At 46.2% G+C, this 21,318-nt stretch overlaps 1 protein-coding gene across 2 annotated transcripts in view; it reads right to left on the bottom strand.

Moving 5' to 3' along the window:
- The window catches only part of NUDT3 (nudix hydrolase 3), an 80,511-nt gene that overhangs the window by 41,739 nt on the left and 17,454 nt on the right, over window positions 1–21,318 (bottom strand). Inside the window, exon 1 of one of the 2 annotated variants that reach the window (XM_066359612.1) lies at window positions 7,491–7,546. The exons of the other annotated variant lie outside the window; for it this stretch is intronic. Coding sequence (XP_066215709.1) covers window positions 7,491–7,520 — 30 coding nt within the window. The 5' untranslated portion in view covers window positions 7,521–7,546. Of the gene's footprint in view, window positions 1–7,490; window positions 7,547–21,318 lie in introns of those variants that run through there. 2 annotated transcript variants of the gene reach the window in all.

Genomic DNA, 21,318 nt, shown 5'->3' with positions numbered 1-21,318 from the left:
CCATCATGGTTTCAGCTGAGATAAAACTGGATTTTTTTTTTAAATAGGAAAATTTATTAACAAATGAAAAGAAAAGCAAACAGACATGAAAATATGGATACAGCATACAGTTCACTAACTCAACGGACCAGCACTGCAGTCAGGGCTGGTCCCTTTCTCGCCCCTCTAGGACAGGCGCTCCACGGGGGAGCCAGTCTCCTCTGGGAGAGCTGAGTCGGCATCACTTCCAGAACTCAAGGAATCCTCCCCGCTCCCCAAACCATCACTTTCTGGTGATGTCTCTTGAGCCCCCAACCTTACCCCTATCCCTCACCCCCCTCGCCCCTAGCCCACGCCCAGCTCCTCACTTCCCCTCGGCAGCCAGCCCTCTCTGTGGCCCTCTCCAATGCCGAGAGAAGACTACTTCTCCTCTGGGCCTTACAGACTCCGCCCCGGACCCCAGCCCCCTCCTGCCTCTCCCCCGAGGTCCCTGCACCTGCGCACTAGAAAGTCTGTCCTTTCCTTCACCCTTGGTCCCTTCACTTCCGACATCACAGACACTCCTGATGCCTCCCCACCAAGTCCGTGTCTGCCGGCCCGGAGGGGACCACGGTTACAGGGGGTACAGCCACAGACCATACAGTCACCAGTGTAGACAGCCCAGGGCCGAGGAGAGGCGTTGCCTTTACAGCATGGTTCTCTACATGTATGGGAGTTCTGCTTTGATTAGTACAATGCAAAATAAGATAAATAATACAAAATCCACACTAGCTTTTTAGCTGGTATGTATATATATATATATACACACACACACACACAATGTTTAATCAAAGATTATTAAAAGTAAAATGTGGAAATTGTTATATTTTTATTTTATTTCTTAAGAGTTCACAGAGCCAGCTGAGACTTTATTTTGGAAAAATAACTGGCACAAAATTTCTGGTGGACTGGTCCGTGGACTGGTGGTTGAAAAAATGCTGATCTATCTGATAAGGTGTGATATCCAAAACATATAAAGAACTCTTAACAGTTCAACAACAAAAAAAGGTAAACATTGCCTGGGCTGTGGTGGCACAGTGGATAGAGGGTCGACCTGGAATGCTGAGGTCACTGGTTCAAAATCCTGCACATACAACAAGCAATCAATGAACAACTAAAGTGAAGCAACTATGAATTGATGCTTCTCATTCCCCTCACCTCTTCTCTCTGTAAAATCAATACATGAAATCTTAAAAAAAAATAAAAAGAACCATTTGTCAGTGCTCCCACTTAAAAAAAAAAGACAAACATCATTTATCCAAACAAAACATACAAATAGCCAGCAAGCACATGAAAAGATGCAACATCATGAGTCAGTAGGAAGTGCAACGTAAAACCACCATAAGATACCACTTTACACACTCACGAGAATGGCTGTCATTTTAAAAATAACACAAACTGACAGGATGCAGAGAAACTGCAAACCTCATACGTTGCTGGTAGGAACGTAAAACAGTTCAGACACTGTGGAAAATAGTCTGGTGGTTCCTCAAAAAGTTAAACATAGGCCCTGACGGTGGCTCAGCGGATGGAGCGTCGGCCAGGCGTGTGGACGTCCTGGGTTCAACTCCCGGTCAGGGCACACAGGAGAAGTGACCATCTGCTTCTCTCCCCTTTCCCTCCCATAGCCAGTGGCTCATTTGGTTTGAGTGTGGCACCAGGTACTGAGGACAGCTCAGTTGGTCTGAGTGCTTAATTTTTTTTAATTATTTTTTATTTTTAATTACAGTTAACACACATTAGTGTGTTCATTTCAGGTGCACACCCCAGTGATTAGACATTACAGAACTTACTAAGTGAAGATCTCAATAAATCCTGCACCCTTCCGACACCACTCAGCGTCTTTAGAATTATTACTGACTGTATTCCCTGTGCTCTGCCTTACAGCCCCATGACTATTCTGTAACAACAAATCTGTACTCCTTTGGGAAGATTTCTTAAAAGAAATGACTTGAGTTTAATTCAAGCTCAAGAAGGACATTTATTAGGGGAAAAAAGTCATCAAAAGCCGCACTGTGTGACATGTGCTTAGGACTCAAAAACGAGGCAAATACAGCCTCAGCTCTTGGGAAATTTCAAGTCCCGCGGATGTGACCAACAAGAAGTTAGGCAACCAATTATACTTCAGTGACTGCCAGAGACCTTACTGCTCACCAGCTGTTTCATGTTCTTACCCACAGTGCCCGGCCCCCTTGCCGTTAGGTGGGGCCATCTGACTAGTCCTGACTCCCGGAATGAAGCAGGGAGAAGCCCATCAGATCTCTGTCTCTGTCTTAGTGCCCAAGGCCGTGGTGAGTCCCAGTTGGTGTGGCTATAATCCTGAGTCCCTGTAGGGAAGAGCGTCCCTGCGTGAAGCGGAGCCTCTGAAAACCTATGACTGACAGGCACCGTGACAAGGAATACACTGTTGGGTTGAAGCAGTGGGATTTAGGGGTAAACTGTTATTGCAGCATAACCTAGTCTATCTGATCAGCAGTGTGGGAGTCAGTGAAATGTCCCAGGGTGTTTGGCTGACTGCCTCACACCCAGTTCCTACATGTGACCCTGAACCATATCGGTGGCCAATGTGTTTGGTGAGAGGATGAAAGAATGGCCCAGTGACTGAAAGAACCAGCTGTTATTAAAAAGGAGTGCAGAGTACATACAGAAGGGGCTTCTTAGGGAGGCTGAGAAAGGGCAGGGCCCAGTGACAGAGTCTGGATAGCAGCTTGAAGGCAACGCTCAAGGCACGGGAGTTGTTTAAGGGATGACAGCGCAATCTGGGTTTTAGAAACGTCACTTTGCCTTGGGCTGGTGACAGACAAGCGCAGTAAGAGAATAGGTTTCTGCAGGGAATTCAGGCTGAGAAGGAACGAGGGCAGAAGTGAGAGTGAGAAGGAGGTGACAGGTTTCCAGGTAGCAGGAGGAGAAACCCCAGGACGCAGTGACTGACAGGATGAGGGTCGGGTCAGTGGCGGAGACGCCTGGCTCCCAGGAGAACGCGGAGGGGTCAGCAGAGGGGAGGAGCCCAGGGAGGCCGAACACAGGAATCTGCTAGTTTAATGAGATATCTGATATTTCTAGTTGACAACCATGATTCTGGACTATAGCTCAGAAGAGGGAAAGAGACTGAGGTTTGGAGAACAACGGCCCTGGCTCTCCCCGCTAGTGGAGACTAACCAGAAGGGAAGGCGCGCACGCGCAGAGCTCTAGTTCCGTCCGGTTCTGTCCGGTTCTGTTCCGCTCCTTCCGCCTACCCTTGCTGTCACGCAAGTTTCCATCCCTACCACCAAGGACAGAGTAGAGGTAGATCTACTCCAGGCATTGCAGGTTATTAACGTTCTGGAAATATTTTCCTTAAAAATTATACTATGGGAAATCCTGATTGGCAAGCTATCTTGGACATAGTACTAATTTCCAGAAAATTGCATGCGGTGATGCACCTAACATGACCGCACTGCCAACCCTGTAAGGCCCCCCTCACAGCAGCTGACGGCCCCGCAGCCCTGCTATTCCTGCAGAGTGCTCCTCTGGTCCCCCGGCGGGCACAAGGCCCGCACGCTACCAACTCTGTGATCCGCCCTGCCGACTGCTTCGACGGGCAAGCTCCTCCTAATCATGTGTGGGCCCCTTCTTAAAAATCAGACCAGCATAATAACTGAATATCTGGACTTGCTTGGATCCCATATAAATGGCAGGAGTTTGCTTTTTCTTTTTTAATGGACCAGCCAGCACAACTTCTTATGCACAACGAAGGACACTGCGTTTCAAGGCAGAGTCAAGCTGAGTCTGAGGTGAAATACCCTGTTCAGCTTAAGCCAGTGAATTATCACAGGGCCGAGCACCAGCAGTTTAAGTTCCTGGAGTTTTAAGGCCATTTTACCCACTAGCTTTTTTTTTTTCCTACACAGGAGCTCAAAACACTACTATGCTAAAAGGAGGAATAAGTAGACATAAACAGTTTACAAAATGCCTTAAAACATCCCTTCAGTTTATCGAATCAGGCTGTTTATTTAACAAGAATTCCCTGTGTAGTCCAAAGAAACACCACCCTGTGCTATGAACGGCTGTTCTGACAGTTGTGACTGGGGGCAGCAAGGCACTGTAAGAACAAGAGAAAGGCAGTGACACACACAAGCCAATACACACAGACACGACTGTTCGGTAGGAGTCCCCGGACGGAGAACACCAGACTTCTAAGTGAGAGTGCCCTGCCAAACTGATGTCTAAGTATTAAGACAAGCACACATAACACATCATACTGCCTGGTATTCAGTGATTTTTTAAATTTTATTTCTAAAAAGAAGACTAAAGAAACCAGTTAATGGCCATATTTGCAAGTTATATAAAAATAAAAACAAAGACTGAAGGTACACTGTTTGAATATAAAGGGAACATCTGGCATGTCCCTAATTACACTCACCCCTCTCTCAGCTCTCATAAATACAGAAAGCAGACAGACCAATCCCAAGGGGACGTGAGTAATGACGTGGTGGGCAGCGAGACCCAGTGCTCACTTCCAGCCCGGCTGGCTCTTCACACTCTATTTTAAATGTATCGTTTCTACTTTTCAAGCAACCATGGGAGCCCGGTAGTCTGTAACACTTGCCACCACAGCACCGAGGACACCGAGCCTTAGATGATCTGGTGATGTGGCAAAGGGCACAGAAGGGTCAGCACTGAGCCAGGACCGAAACCACGGGCTACATGCGTGACTGGGACCACTGAGCCACTAAGAGCCCGTTACATCCACAAGGTGGCTAAACCCACGTGAAACGCCCTTTGAAAACTTAACTGCCACTACACTATTTTCCCCAGAGCAGGTATAATGAAAAGGACAAGATAAAGAAGTTTCATTCAAATCAAGGATTTCAGGCACTTCTCAGTTTTCTCTCCCACGTGCAAAGTATCTCTTATTCATTGGGTCATTCCTGGCAGAGCTGTTTTCTACACAGGGGTACTCCTCTGTATCATGCAACATTTTTACACTTTCTTTTCTGAAAATGTTTATTGATACACATGAGAAAATGACAACTGCCTGACCAGGCAGTGGCACGGTGGATAGAGTACAGCCTGGGACACTGAAGACCCAGGTTTGCAACCAAGGTTGCTGACTTGAGTGTGGGCTCACCAGCTTGAGCACAGGTTACCAGCTTGAACATGGGATCACAGACACGACCTCATGGTTCCTGGCTTGAAGCCCAAGGTCGCTGGCTTGAGCAACGGGGTACTGGTAAGGCCCCGGTCAAGGCACATATGAGAAGCTCAATGTACAACTAAAGTGAAAGCAACTAGGAGTTGATGCTTCTCACCCTCTCTCCCCCTTCCTGTCGCGCTCTCTCTCAAAATTAAAAAAAAAAAAAAAAAAGTTTTCCGACCCTTGAGCTAATAACGGGCCTGAGAAACCAAGCCATTACATAACATTGATAGAGTCTATTATGGAGAAAAGGAGATTCTGAGACAATCCCAGAACACTTTCTGAAAAAATTCTGATTTATTTATTTTAGAGAGAGGAGAGAGAGAGGTGGGGGAGGAGTGGGAAACATCACCTCATAGTAGTTGCTTCTCGTATGCGCCTTGACCGGGCAAGCCCAGGGTTTCAAACCAGCAACCTCAGTGTTCCAGGTCAATGCTCTATCCACTAAGCCACCACAGGCCAGGCAGTACCTCTTAAACTTTTAACAATTTCATCATAAATTTGTCTTTCAATGGTGCTTCCAAGTATCTGAAGAATGAAACAGCCTTACAACACCCACCCAATAAAGCATGTAGAAAACAAGGCCTTTTTATCCATGAAACTATAATGAATTATAATTTGGCATTTAACAACAGACTGATCTAAAATGAAAACTTTTAAGAGAATATTTTTTAAAAATTACCAAAATCTCAAAACAGGTTTTCTAAAAATTGAGGTGAAATACAGATAACATGAAAGTGACCATTTTTAAGTGAAATTCCGTGGCATTTAGTGTGTCCAGTGTCGTGAAACCACCACCACCTCTAGTTCCAAAACACTCTCATCACCCTCCCCCAAAATCCCCATACCCAGTAAGCAGTTACCGTACTTCCCCAGGTATAAGGCGCTCCCATGTATAAGACGCACCTTAACTTTGGGGCCCAAAATTTGAAAAAGAAAGTGTATTACATAAAGTTATTGAACTCAAGTTTTTATTTTGTTTTGTTTTGGTTTTTTGTACTTTTCCGAAGCTGGAAATGGGAAGGCAGTCAGACTCCCGCATGCGCCCGACCAGGATCCACTGGGCATGCCCACCAGGGGGCGATGCTCTGCCCATCTAGGGCATTGCTCTGTTGCATCCAGAGCCATTCTAGTGCCTGAGGCAGAGGCCACAGAGCCATCCTCAGCGCCTGGGCCATCTTTGCTCCAATGGAGCCTCGGCTGCAGGAGGGGAAGAGAGAGACAGAGAGGAAGGAGAGGGAGAGGGGTGGAGAAGCAGATGGGCGCTTCTCCTGTGTGCCCTGGCCGGGAATCGAACCTGGGACTCCCGCACACCAGGCCGACGCTCCACCACTGAGCCAACCGGCCAGGGCTTTGAATTCAAGTTTTATTCATCATAAAATTCATACAACTCCTCATTGCTGTCAAAACTCCCATCCATTAGCTTGTCCTCCTCTGTGTCTGATGACGAATCACTGTCTTCAACAATGAGAACAAAAACAAGCATGAAAAAGTGGGAAATGCAAGTAAAAATAATCTACAACCACTGTATAAGACGCACCCAGTGTTTAGACCCCACATTTTTCGAAAACAGGTGCGTCTTATACATGGGGAAATAGGGTACTCCTCAGCCTGGACCCCCCACCTCTAGTCCCTGGTGACCACCAATCTGCTGTCTTCATCTACAGATTTACCTATTTTGCATATTTTATACAAACGGAATCATACAAGATGTGACCAAAGGTCTGGTTCCCTCACTTGGCATTTTCTGGGAGTCACCCATATTGTAGCATGTATCAGTACGTCACTCCTTACACAGCTAATAACGGTCCATTTTATGGATAAACTACTATTTGTTTATCCACTCATCGATGGGTATTTGACTGTTCTGATCTTTGGCTCTCTGTGAACAGGTAAACACTTGTGTACAGGTATTGGAGGACCTGTGTTCAGTTCTTCTGGGGATCCAGACACCCAGGAGTGGAACTGCAGGGCCAAGCACGCCTCTGCCTTTAACTTTTGGAGTAATCACCAAAGTGTTTCCACAGTGACTAAACCATTTGACATTCCCACTAGCAATACACCAAGTACCCAATTTCTCCACATCCTCATTAACACTTATTTTCCATTGTTTTATTAAAGCCATCCCAGTGGGTATAAAGTGTTAAAACTTGTTTTTAAAATGTCCTAATAATTACCTAACTTATGAAGGAAGGCAGAATGCTTGATCTGTAAGAATGGGAAATATTAAACCAATTTCTTCATTCTCTTTCCTCCCCACCAACCCCTAGAAAACTCAAATAAGACTTTTTCTGACCTGGCTGGGTAGCTCAGTGGACAGAGTCATCCTGGTGCGCTGAGGTCGCAGGTTCAATTCCTGGTCAGGGCACGTATGAGAAGCAATCAATGAATGCACAACTAAATGGAACTAAGTGGAACAACGAGTTGATGCTTCTTTCTCTCTCTCCCTTCCCCTCTCTCTCTCAAATCAATGGGGGGAAATTTTTTTAAAGAATGTAAGTAAAATTGTATTGGATATCAAAAGAATTGAGAAGACAAGACACAGACTGGGAGAAAATATTTGCAAAAGACACATGTGAAACTCCTCATATCTGAAAGTTCTGGCAAAGATGGCGGAGTAGGTAAACATCAAAACGACCACTAAGTTAGGGAACCGCCATCTCTTAGAACCCCTGCAGACTGCTGAGCAGACGCCTACAACTAAGGATAGAAAGAAGACTTTGCTGAGACTGAATGTCATCTGTAGTTGCAAAACAAATTTTAATGAAGAAAAAAATTTTAAGGCCTTGATAAAGGTCTTGAAAGAACTCTTAAATTCACAGGAAGAAAAAGAGTACTTGATTAAAGAATGGGTGGAAGACCTGGACACCTCACCCAAGTAGACACATGGATGTCAAATAAGCACAGGAGAAGGTGTTCGGCCTCAACGTCATAGGGGAACTGCGAATTAGAACAATGAGATACCAGCACACACCCGCCAGAACGGCCGCACACCCAGGACACTGACGGCCCCGAGTGCGGCGAGGACGCGGAGCCACAGGACGGCTCACTGACTGCTGGTGGGCGTGCAGAACGGCACAGCCACTGTGGAAGGCAGTGCGGTGGCTTCTCACAAAATCAACGCTCTCACCACGATCCAGCAATCATGTTCCTTAGTATTTACCAAGAAGAGCTGAAAATTTATGTCAAAACCCCCCCCACAAAACCCCCAAACAATGTCCACACAAAAACCTGCGTATGTATGGTTCTACTAGCTTTATTCATAATTGCCAAAATGAGAAGTACCTAAGGTGTCCTTCAGTAGGTGAGTGGATAAATAAACCGTGTACTTCCAGACAATGGAATACTCCTCAATGCTAAAAAGAAATGAGCTATGAAGCCGTAAAAAGACATGGAGGGAAGGACCTTCGGTGCATATTACTAAGTGAAGAAGCCAGTCTGAAGAGGCTACATACTGTATGAGTCCAACTCGACGACATTCTGGTAAAGGCAGAACTGTGGAGACAGTGAAAAGGTCAGTGGCTGTCAAGGGCTGGGGAGGCGGGGGGGTGATGGGAAGGCAAAGGCCAAAGGGTTCTTAGGTCAGTGGAACCATTCTGTATGATACTGTGATGGGTGATAGTCATTATACATCTGTCAAAATCCTAAAAAGTACCGAATCAAGAGTGACATAAACTAGACTTCAGGTGGTAACAGTATGTCAGTGCAGGCTCAGGGACTGCACCACTTTGGTGAAGGATGCTGAGTGTGTGGGGGCAGAGGATATGCGGGCACTTTGTACTTGCCATTCGATTTTCCTGTGACCTAAAAATGCTCTAAAAAACAAAGTCTAGCCTGACCAGTGGTGGCGCAGTGGACAGAGCGTTGACCTGGGATGCTGAGCTCGCAGGTTTGAAACCCCGAGGTCACCAGCTTGAGCATGGGATCACAGACACGATCCCATGATCACTGGCTTGAGCCCAAAGGTCACTGGCTAGAAGCCCAAGGTCGCTGGCTTGAGCAAGTGGACACTGGCGTGGCCTGAGCTCCCCAGTCAAGGCACTTATGAGAAGTAATAAATGAACAACTACGGAGATGCAACTACAAATTAATCCTCTTCATCATTCTCTCTTCCTGTCTTTCTGTCTCTGTCTTTCTCTCTTGCAAAAAAAAGAAAAGAAACATAAAAGAAAATACAAAGGCATTTTACATTTTAAATTTTTTCCATTGATTTTAGAGAGCGCAAGAGAGGAGGGGAGAGAGAAAGGGAAAGATGGGAGAGCGAGAGAGAGAGAAAGCGAGAGAGAGAGAAACATTAACTCATTGTTCTACTTAGTTGTTCCATTTAGTTGTGCATTCACTGATTGCTTCTCCTACATGCCCTGACTATCCAATCCGTGACCCTGGCATATAGGATGGTGCTCTATTCACTGACCCTTCCGGCCAGGGCAAAGTCTATTTTTTTAAAAAAGGTACTAGACATATAAAACCCCCCAAATGCTAAGCATGTAAATATACTCTAACTTAATTCTCACAATAACCTTAGAAACGAGATGATGTTAGTGGATGGACTTCTATTTACACTTGAAGAAACTGTGGTTTAAAGAGGGAAACCCAGACCTGAATGAAAGATTGACCCTAACACCATGTTCTTCCCCCACACCCTGGACTCCGCCTGACTGAACGCTGTAGCACCAGCCACCGTTATAAGAGTCCCAGGAGTCTGCATCTGAATGAAGAGCTGAGACACCTGTTGTAGCTCTGGTTCTATAGCACATGCTTTTAAATTTGCAAAACATGCTCCATATATTCAGTAACAATCAATCGCAACACTCAAACTAGCAAGAATATAATTTTCCACTCTAGTTTTCTGGGTAGCCCGAAGCTGACAGACGTTGTAGCTGGTTGATGAACTGCAAGGCAGCCACGCTGAATGAAGCGCATTCGGAGCTAAGCCAGCGGAGCCTGGAAGGCCTCCATATCCACACACTCGGCCTCAAGAAGGACAAAGGTTGTTGGCTCCCTCTGCAAATTAGTAAGTACTGGCAGTCCCTCACTTCCCATAGGGGAAGGCAGCCATATAAAATAAATTAGCAAATAAGCAATGGAAAATAAAAAAACACGAACGGTAGACCTAACTCCTCACTGCACCCACGTGTTAGAAAGTAACTGAGTTTTTATACCAGGCCATTGAAAGGAGTGAGGGAAGCAGGCTTGTCATTTAAGGGTCAGGAGCAAACTCAGCAACTGTGGGGATGAGGTCTGGCAGTGGGAAAAGAGGGCCCGAAATAGACGTATTAAGCCCAGTGAGGCCAGAGTTCTGGTCAGCGTGTATTTTTAGTACCTGCACATTTGTAACTTTCACACGTCCAGTTCAAAATTAGTCCGGCTATCAATCTTTCTAAATGCCAGAAGAATGATTCCTACCCCGCGATGGTTCTCACAGTGGGACGATCGCCTATTCGAGGCCCAGCACTGACCCGGCCAGAGCTCTGCCACCCCGCAAACCCGTCCCGCCCATGGTCCACCCTCACGCTGCAGTACCCCCCCTCGGTCAAAAGGAACGCTGGCTCAGTGTGATCCGTGGGCGGCGGGCTGGGGGCAGCCGGAGCGCAGGGTGGACAGGAAGGAGGGAAGTGTGGCAGGGACTCCTGGGAGGTCTCCCAACACCCCTGCTCAGCCTCACCCTGGGGAAGGCTGAGGAAAGGAGCTACCTACTAACTGACCAGACCGAGTCAAGCTCTCCAGACTCAACTCGACCAGCCTGTGTTTTAGGTCACAGAGTCCCCGCTGGCATCTTCTTCTGCTGTGAAATTATTATGTTACAAGTCTGTCTTTATCCACCTCTGCTGGACACGACAAAGGAGAAACGAGAAACGAGTTAGGCGACTGTTAACAAGTCAGAAAACCCACTGGTACAGGGACAGTAACAGCTCTGACGCAGTCCTTGCTCACCGCTGCAAAGAGAACTAAATGTAAAGAACTTATTACTAAGGTTTGGCTCTCGTCTCGCTCAAACCCTTTGTTCGCGAGCACTGAAAAAACCACATCATTTCTAATATTCCCAACAGCAGTTCAACTTGTTATTTCTTCTATGTAGGAACTTTTTGAAAAATAAGTATCTGCAATTTTAAATACTTGTATATTCACAAACAACAATTTTTAAATCAACTGGGAATGACAGTTTCTAAATCTAAGCAGGGAATTGATACATAAATCCTACCCAATTTGCTACAGAGAAATTGTTCTTATTTACTCCCTTTGAAGAGCCTTTCCTTTGAGATACTGAGGTCCTCAACATTCCTGCGATAAGAGTCATGATTACCCACCAAAATTAACCACACAGACCCACACCCTGCTCTCTTCACTCTTCTTTATAATCGCTTCTCCTCCTCCCTCCCCCAATCAGCATCAAAGAGCTGAAGACACTGGGGGGTCGCCGCCCTGCCAGGCCCAGTAGCTTCCCTCAGTCCCTGCTCCAGCCGCTGCGCACGGACTTCTACCAGAGACGCTTCAGCAGAGGCCAGGCCTTCACACCGTTCTGCTGTCGGGCGCTCACCACTCCATTCCTTCTGCAGTGTGCTGCGGGCACCAGCACAGCGCTATTTAAAGGGGCTTCTCTTTTTACTTTTTTTTTTTTAATATTTTATTTGATTTATAAGAGAGAAAGAGAGAGAAGGGGGAGGAGCAGGAAGCATCAACTCCCATATGTGCCTTGACCAGGCAAGCCCAAGGTTTCGAACCGGCGACCTCAGTGTTCCAGGTCGACACTTTATCCCACTGCACCACCACAGGTCAGGCTCTTTTTACTTTATCAAAACTTCTGGGTGAGCCTGACCAGGTGGTGGTGCAGTGGACAGAGCGTTGACCTGGGACACTCAGAACCCAGGTTCAAAACCCCAAGGTTGCCGGCTTATGCATGGAACTCATGCAGCTTGAGCACAGGGTTGCTGGCTTGAGCGTGGGATGACAGATATAGTCCCATGGTCGCTGGCTTAAGGCCAAAGGTTGCTGGTTTGAAGCCCTAGGTCGCTGGCTTGAGCAAGGAGGTCATTGGCTCGGCTGGAGCCCCCTGGTCAAGGCACATATGAGAAAGCAATCAATGAACAGCTAAAGTGATGCAAGTATGAATGGATGCTTCTCATCTCCCTTCCTGTCTCTTATTCTCTCTCTCTCTGTAAAAAACAAAAACTTCTGGGTGATAAGCAAAAAGCAGAACAGATTAGAAATTAAATCTGATTTGAATAAGTTTGGTTATTTTATCCTGTTAACATTCAATGTAACAATTCATGTAACTAGAGAGTGACATCTTGAACATTAATTTCAGTATTTCTTAGAAATATAGTACTAGGGCCTGACCTGTGGTGACGCAGTGGATTAAGCATCGACCTGGAATGCTGAGGTCGCCGGTTCAAAACCCTGGGCTGGCTTGGTCAAGGCACATATGGGAATTGATGCTTCCTGCTCCTCCTCCCCTTCTCTATCTCTCTCTTTCTCTCTTCTCTAAAATGAATAAATAAAAATATATGTATATATATATATTTTTTTGCATTTTTCTGAAGCTGGAAACAGGGAGAGACAGTCAGACAGACTCCCGCATGCGCCCGACCAGGATCCACCCGGCACGCCCACTATGGGGCGACGCTCTGCCCACCAGGGGGCGATGCTCTGCCCATCCTGGGCGTCGCCATGTTGCGACCAGAGCCACTCTAGCGCCTGAGGCAGAAGCCACAGAGCCATCCCCAGCGCCCGGGCCATCTTTGCTCCAATGGAGCCTCGGCTGCGGGAGGGGAAGAGAGAGACAGAGAGGAAGACGCGGCGGAGGGGTGGAGAAGCAAATGGGCGCTTCTCCTGTGTGCCCTGGCCGGGAATCGAACCCGGGTCCTCCGCACGCTAGGCTGACGCTCTACCGCTGAGCCAACCGGCCAGGGCAAAAATAATTTTTTAAAAAAGAAAAGAAATACAGTACTAAGGACCCGTAGTGCTTTAGGACCCTAAGAAATATATGGCCAACCAGGAGACTCAAATCATCAAAATACCATCTAACCAAAAAAGTTACATGAAGCATCTGGCATAGGCTTCACCAATTAATTCATACACATTAATCCAAATTTATAATTGAGGAGCCAAATAAAAATTTAACTTATTCTATCTATGACCTGCTAAGTAAATCAATAGTAGAGTCCAATAATAATTTACACACCCTCAAACACTTGTTCATTTGAAAATAATCCGTGTTAACTACAAATCACTCTTGTTAAAGCTAGATGGTGAACCTTTACTAAAAAATAGTCTAACGCTATGCATATATGTGTCTATGAATCAGAAAGCCCCATAATACACAGTTCAGACAATTAACTGGTGTTACTACTAGCAAATAAATCTGAATTAAGAAGGCCCTTGAGCCGGACTGTGACACGGGGGACCCAGGTTTGAAACTCTAAGGTCACTGGCTTGAGCACAGGTTCATCCGGCTTGAGTGTGGGCTCACCAGCTTGAATGTGGGGTTGCTGGCTTGAAGCCCAAGGTCGCTGGCCTGAGCCTAAGGTCCTAGCTTGAGCAAGGGGTCACTCGTTCTGCTGTAGCCCCCCCCCCCCGCCCCGTCCATCAAGGCACATATGAGAAAGTAATCACTGAATAACTAAGGAGCTGCAATGAAGAACTGATGCTTCTCATCTCTCTCCCTTCCTGTCTGTCCCTCTCTCTGACTCTGTCTCTGTCAAAAAAAAAAAAAAGAGAGAGAGAGAAGGCCTTTCAGGCCCTGGCTGGTTGACTCAGTGGATAGAACATGAGCCCAGTGTATGGATGTCCCAGTTCAAGTCCCAGGCAGGGCACACAGGAGAAGAGACCATTTGCTTTTCCACCGCTTCCCCTCCCCCTTCTCTTTCTTCTTCTCTCTCTTCCCCTCCTGCAGCCATGGCTTGATTGGTTTGACTGCATCAACCCCAGGTGCTGAGGATGGCTCCATGGAGCCTCCACCTCAAGCACTAAAAATAGCTCGGTTACAATCAAGGCCCCAGATGGGTAGAGCATCAGCCCCAGACGGGGTTACTGGGTAGATCCCAGTCAGGGCCCATTCAGGAGTCAGTCTCTCTATCTCCTCTCCTCTTGCTTGAAAAAAAAAAAAAAACAAAAAGGAAAAAAATATATATTTATTCCTTGATATGAAAGGTAAGATGTAAGGAATTTTAAATAAACTTATGGAAATATAAGCATCCCTCATTTAGTGAGAATATGGAACAAAATGGAAGCTCTATAATGGTTAGTTAGTCCTAGAAGTCACCCGAATATGGTGCACAGAGATGTGTTGTAGAATTGGGCACCTGAAACCTGTATAATTATGTTAACCAGTGTCACCCCAATAAATCCAATTTAAAAAAATAGAATTCACTTGAGATAACCAGATGTGAAACTCACAAGTAGCCAAATGTTTCCCACTAACTTGTTACGTTATCCCAGACTGTCCTGTGGCTTCTTCGCCTTTTCACAGCTATACTTGATGTTGAGTGTTACCCTTAACTCTGTCAGTTTTTGTTTTGCTGAGAATATAGAGCAATCTAAAAAGAACATCCATGCCTGGCTTGCGGTGGTGCAGTGGATAGAGCGTCGACCTGGAACGCCGAGTGAGGTCACTGGTTCAAAACTCAAGGTTGATGGCTTGAGCCCGAGGTCAACCAGTCTGATCCCCAGTTAAGGCACAAAGGAGAAGTTGATGCTTCTTCTTCTTTCCTTTCCTCTCTCTCTCTGTCTCTGTCTCTCTCTCTCTCTCTCTCACACACACACACACACACACACACACACACACACACACACAAGAGAGAGAGAGAGAACATCCACACGCATCCATCTCTACATCCATCTACCTGCAACCATATACCCTGCCTCTCGCCTGGTACACGGAGGCACTGTCTGTGCTCCAAGTGAAAACCAACCCCTCAATCTATGTGTGAGACCCTCTCTTTGCCCTACTTAAGGACATTGCTCCAATTCTCCTCCTCTCTCTTCTGCATCATAACATTTTATCTCTACACAAGATCATTTCCACTATATGTAAAACACACTAGAATTTCTCCTCAAGAAAAAATAAACCAAACCTTCTCTTGACTCCATATCCTCTTCTATCTACTGCCTCCCTTTATAGCAAAATTCAATATAATTCTCTAGTATTGATTGATTGATATTCCTTTCCCACTCTCTCCTGAACACACCTCAAACAGAATTTCATGCCCTCATCAATGTTGCCAATTATCTCCTTGCTGCTCAATTCAACAGTCAATTCTGTCTTCACATCACTTGACCCATCAGCAGTCTCTGTCATGGTGACATCACCCTGCCTTGGATCAGTCAACCGTTCCTTGGCTTCGAGAACACACCTCGTGTCTTCTGCTCCCTTGCCCGCTACCCTCTCCTCATCTCCTCAGCCTCTAAGCTGGGGAATGCTGCAGGGCTTGGTCCTCAGCTTGTCTTATCTTCTACACCTTCTCACTCTCTTTGTGATTCTGTCCAGGCTTGGGGCTTAAAATACCACAAAGAGGTTGACAGCTTCCAAATTTATATCCCCAGCCCAGGTGTCAATTTCTATGTATAGCTGGTATCGCTCCTTCAGTAGTCTTCTCCATCTAAGGAAATAGCAGCTCCACCCTTCCCATTACTGATCAAAAACCTTCAGACCATCCTTGACCAAACTCAGTATCTCATACCCAGTCAACAAAATTGCATCTTTGGCTATAATCCAGTTGTGACCTCATACCACCTCCGCCTCCACCATCCTCATCTGCACAATCTCTACCTATCATCTCAATTAAAGTAGCAGCTCCCTAATTGGTGTCTATTCTCAGTGCAAAAGCAAGGGAAACCCTTTTAGATTTAGTCTTACCAGCGATGGTCAATTATAAATTGCTATAATTCTTATAACTTGAATACTGTCCAACATATCATCAATTTCAAATTCTGAGGCTTTCTTTATGCCCACACAAGCAGTACATTCTTGTTGTCTTGTTTTGCAATACTTTTAAAATTTAAAAACTTCTCTAAACTTAAAATTTTTATCTAAAACTGTTATTTTAACATTTGTGACTTTAGTATTTTACTTTCATATATAAAAAAATGTGTCTTGAATAACTTTTTTTTTTTTTTTTGTATTTTTCTGAAGCTGGAAACAGGGAGAGACAGTCAGACAGACTCCGCATGCGCCCGACCGGGATCCACCCGGCACGCCCACCAGGGGCGACGCTCTGCCCACCAGGGGGCAATGCTCTGCCCCTCCAGGGCGTCGCTCTGCCGCAACCAGAGCCACTCTAGCGCCTGGGGCAGAGGCCAAGGAGCCACCCGCAGCGCCCGGGCCATCTTTGCTCCAATGGAGCCTTGGCTGCGGGAGGGGAAGAGAGAGACAGAGAGGAAGGGGGGTGGAGAAGCAAATGGGCGCTTCTCCTATGTGCCCTGGCCGGGAATCGAACCCGGGTCCCCCGCACGCCAGGCCGACGCTCTACCGCTGAGCCAACCGGCCAGGGCTTGAATAACTTTTATATTTAGGATGGGTCATATCCTTAAGAAAGGATGATTAGAAGACTCAATCTCTCAATTCACATCTACATCATCCATGCCTAAAGATACTAAAAAGGATAAAACTGACCATATTAGCAAGTTGCCTAATTCCTAAAAGAGAACTGTCTACTGCAAGAAAACTGGATAAAAACTGTAAATAAACAAAAATGGCCCTGGCCAATTAACTCAATGGATAGCGCATCAGGCCTGCATACAGACATCCTGGGTTCAATTCCCAGTCAGAACATACATGAGAAGTGACCATCTGCTTCTCTCCCTCTTCTCTCTCTCTTCTCCTCTAGCAGCCAGTGGCTCATTGGTTCAAGCATTGGCCCTGGGAACTAAAGACAGCTCATTTGGTCCGAGCACATCAGCCTCAGGCACTAAAAATAGCTCAGTTAATTCGAGCACTGGCCCAAGACAGGGATTGCCGGATGGATCCTGGTCAGGCGCATGCGAGAGTCTCTTTATCGCCCCTTCTCTCACTTAAAAAGAAAATGACATGCAAATGGCCAACAGGGACGTGAAAAGGTACTCAACATCACTAATCACCAGGAAAATACAAACAAAACCTCAATGAAATAGCAACTCAGATAGCTTAGAATGGCTGTTCTTAAAAAGACAAGATGTCTTGTTTGTGTTGGACGTGGAGAAAAGGGAACCCTGGTTCACTGCTGGTGGGAATGTAAATTGGTACAGTCACACTGGAAAACAGTATGGAAAAAATTAAAATCGAAAAATTAAAAATAGAACTATCGTAGGATCCAGCAATTCCATTTATGGGTATATATCCAAAAGAAACAACATCAGTATCTCAGAGATATCTGCACACTCATGTTCCTGGCAGCATTATTCACAATAGCCAAGACATGACAACAACCTAAATGTCCACTGTTGAATGTATAAAGAAGATGTAATATACTGCATTGTATATTTGAAAATTAAGAGAATAAATCTTAAGTTCTCATCACAACAAAAAAACATTTTATAACTATGCTACAGTAGAGAAACCAGACAGACACCACCTTACCCCAGCAACCAAGGTAAACATCACCAGTAACAGACACCCTGACATCATGTACCCTCGGACAAGGGCACGTCACCTCTGTGATATTATTGCCCAAAATGTATGACCTCAATTGAATCAAGAGAAAACATCAGACTCAAATTAAGGAACATTCTATAAAATGATTCACTGTGTATCTATGTGCAGCTCTATTTTCTTGATACTTTAAAACAATGTGTCACAAGACGCCAAATGCAGAAGCAGATATGAAAACCCATCTATCCAGACATTAGAGATTTGTAAAGCCTGACCTGTGGTGGCGCAATGGACTGAGTGCTGACCTGGAATGCTGAGGTTGCCGGTTCGAAACCCGGGGCTTGCCCAGTCGAGGCACATGCAACAGGCAACCAATGAACAGCTACAGTGAAGCAACTACTTCTCCTAACCCCATCCTCCTTTCTCTGTAAAATCAATAAATAAAACCTTAAAAAAAAAGAGATTTGTGAAAAATGTAAAATCTCACACTCGTTTCTTATTAATGAGCACTGGGGGAAGAGGATGGCAGTTCTTTAAGATAGTTAGTTAACATGTTTTAAAATGTGTACTTTGTAAGGCTGAAGAAAGAAAACCACTAATTACTGTGGTCACCAGTACTACCTTCTTGTGTGATATAACAATGTCACTTACAAGAGCAAATAAATTCTTTCAGCCACTCAGTGAGCACCCAGCCATTAAAGATGAGTATGCCAAGTTCAGATTAGGGAAAAAAGTTTATTATACATGAAAAAACATAAAATTGTACATCAGTCAATCACAATGTTATAAAAACTAAAAACCACAATGACTAAAGACAAGAATTGCTTCCATATGTTTTGAAGGGAATTGTCTGAAGACTGAATGGTATTTATCCTCACAACGGTGGGCTTACTCGGTACCGAGCATCACAGAGGATAAACTGTGAGCCAGAGAGACACTTAGAACTCTGGTAACTTAGAATCCCGTAGGCTCAAATGAGGGCTGTTCTCCAGATTTGCTCTACTGGGTGTAAAATAGCTTTATTATTCGGTTTTGGCATTCAAAATTTGCAAAAATATCCGTATTTCTGATCATTTTACTTCTTCCCACAACACACGTGCTGTCTCCAAGAGGTGTGACCAGCTGCAGCTAACGGTGACAACAGAGCAAGCAACAGATGCTGCTGAAGTCAGTCTAGGTCACTTTTCTATAACTGGAGCACAGCTTTTCATTCTACCTGCTTTCTTTTCTCTAATGCTGATACTGGCAGTCAGACATACATTTTTATTCAAGTTTCTTCCAGCCTGATCAGTGGTGATGCAGTGGATAGAGGATCGACCTGGGATGCTGAGGTCTCAGGTTCAAAATCCTGAGGTTGCCAGCTTGAGCGCAGGCTCACCAGCTTGAGCATGGGAACTCCGACATGATCCCATTGTCGCTGGCTTCAGCAAGGGGTCCCTCGGTCTGCTGTAGCTCCCCCGTCAAGGCACATATGAGAAATCAATCAATGAACAAACACTAAGGTGCTGCAACTACAAGTTGATGCTTCTCATCTCTCTCCCTTCCTGTCTGTCTCACACAAAAAATAAAATAAGATAATTAAGTTTCTTCCATTCCCCTTGTTTAACCCCTTTTGTGGATCTGCCAGAAGAAATTCATGTCTTAATGCCTTTGCACACATTAGGCAACCAGAAATGTCCCAGTAGAGAGATGTGAACACTCGTTTGGTTTCAGTTCCCTGATCTCGCTGACATGCCTGGATAGAGCATGTTACAAATTTAAGGATTCTCTAACGCCAGGTCTTACCTCCATCAAGTCCATTCAGGGTGAACTCACAAAGCTCCACGTGGCGCACTAAGCCCGTATGTCTGGATCACACGCCACACTGAAGTGTGTCTCCGCACAGCTGTGCCAGGCTGTCAGGATCGGGACTGGACCACGCTTACTGCCTAGACCCCTGGTCGGCAAACCACAGCTCACGAGCCACATGCGGCTCTTTGGCCCCTTGAGTGTGGCTCTTCCACAAAATACCACGTGCAGGCGCTACCTCGATAAGGAATGTACCTACCTACATAGTTTAAGTTTAAAAAATTTGGCTCTCAAAAGAAATTTCAATTGTTGTACGGTTGACATTTGGCTCTGTTGACTAATGAGTTTGCCGACCACTGGCCTAGACTGCCTGCATCACCGCAGTGGCAGCGAAGCTCTCTGCCTCCTACACCCCGACCCACGGCCTCCCGCTCTCCCACTCAGCATCAGGCTCTGACTCCGCACGCATTCTGGACAGGGCTCTCTTAGAGCACGGATCGCACGAGGCCGTAACTCCTTGTCGACAACTGTGACTGCTCGCCATGATGGCTCACAAGTCCTGAGTGCTCACTACGTACCTGGGAGGCACTTTATCCGCCTTTCCTCATTCACGTCACAGCAACTTCGTGATTTAGGTACAATTTATTCCCATTTTACAGGTTTAAACCCGACTCCGCCAACCTCCCATTCCTCTGGATTTGTATCATGCTCCTGAGTCTGTCCCCAGCCTTGGAACGTCTCTGCTGTCCCCTTCGCCCCTCCAGTCCTATGTGCAAAGAGAGAGGGAAAGAAGTAAAACCCCTGGCAGGGTGGCTCAGTGGACAAAGCACTGTCTCAGTGCCCTGAGGTCAAGGGTTCGGTCACCGGTGACGAACACAGAACTAAGTGGAACAGCAAGTTGCTGCTTCTCTCTCTCTCCCTCCTCATTCCCCCAAAAACAATGGAAAATTTTAAAGAGAAAATTTAAAACCCTATACATTCTAATCTCTCTTTGGATCCCACTAGATTATAAGTGCTGAGTTCTAAAATTGCCTGTCTGCTCAGTTTATCCTCTGCGGTACTCTGTCCACAGTGGGCCCAAAGCTGTCTGTGAGAATACACACCATTCAACCTCCAGTCTCAGAAAATTCTCACTTCAGTCCTGACCACACCACAGCAACGCTCACAAACTCCTCCTGCCCCTCACACTGCTACCACCAGGCCACCCCGGTACATAACCTTAGCCTCTCCTCAGACGGACCGGGTCGTCTGCAAGTTTCTCCAATTTTAATCAGTATCACTGAGGCTCTAGGATTCTGTACCCCCCAATCTCAAGACAACGCACCTCTTCCCTAAAACCTGGGCTAACCAACCCAAATGCACGTGCCCATCTCACCATCCTACTGGAGCCGCCCTCTGAAGCCATCCTTCATGCCCGTCCCACCCTCCTCCCTGCACTGCTGTGCTCGGGCTGACCGCGTGACCCGGCACTTCTCTCCGCAAAGCCCTTCTCCCTCGGCTTGCAGGACACCGCCGCTGTGGCCATGACGCTCTCCGGCCCAGGCCTGCCCGCTGTTACCTCCGGACAGCTCCTCGCAGGCCGACTTTCCAGCCTCCCCACCTAGGCCCCTGGTGCTCGCCTCTCCACCGCCAGGCCTGACTCCTCATTCCATGCCTGGTCCCGCACCTCCAACAGCACCAGTTCATCTGCTCCGATTCAACAAGACGAAAACCAAAGCTCCATCTTCTCTCCAAAACCAGCCTCTCTTCTCAACTTCCATCCTTCCCGCCA

The sequence above is a fragment of the Saccopteryx leptura genome, chromosome 1, assembly GCF_036850995.1.
Source record: "Saccopteryx leptura isolate mSacLep1 chromosome 1, mSacLep1_pri_phased_curated, whole genome shotgun sequence".
NCBI classification, from domain to species: Eukaryota; Metazoa; Chordata; class Mammalia; order Chiroptera; family Emballonuridae; genus Saccopteryx; species Saccopteryx leptura.
The sequence above is the reverse complement of the archived record's forward strand: the minus strand, read 5'-3'. Positions and strand labels throughout refer to the sequence as shown.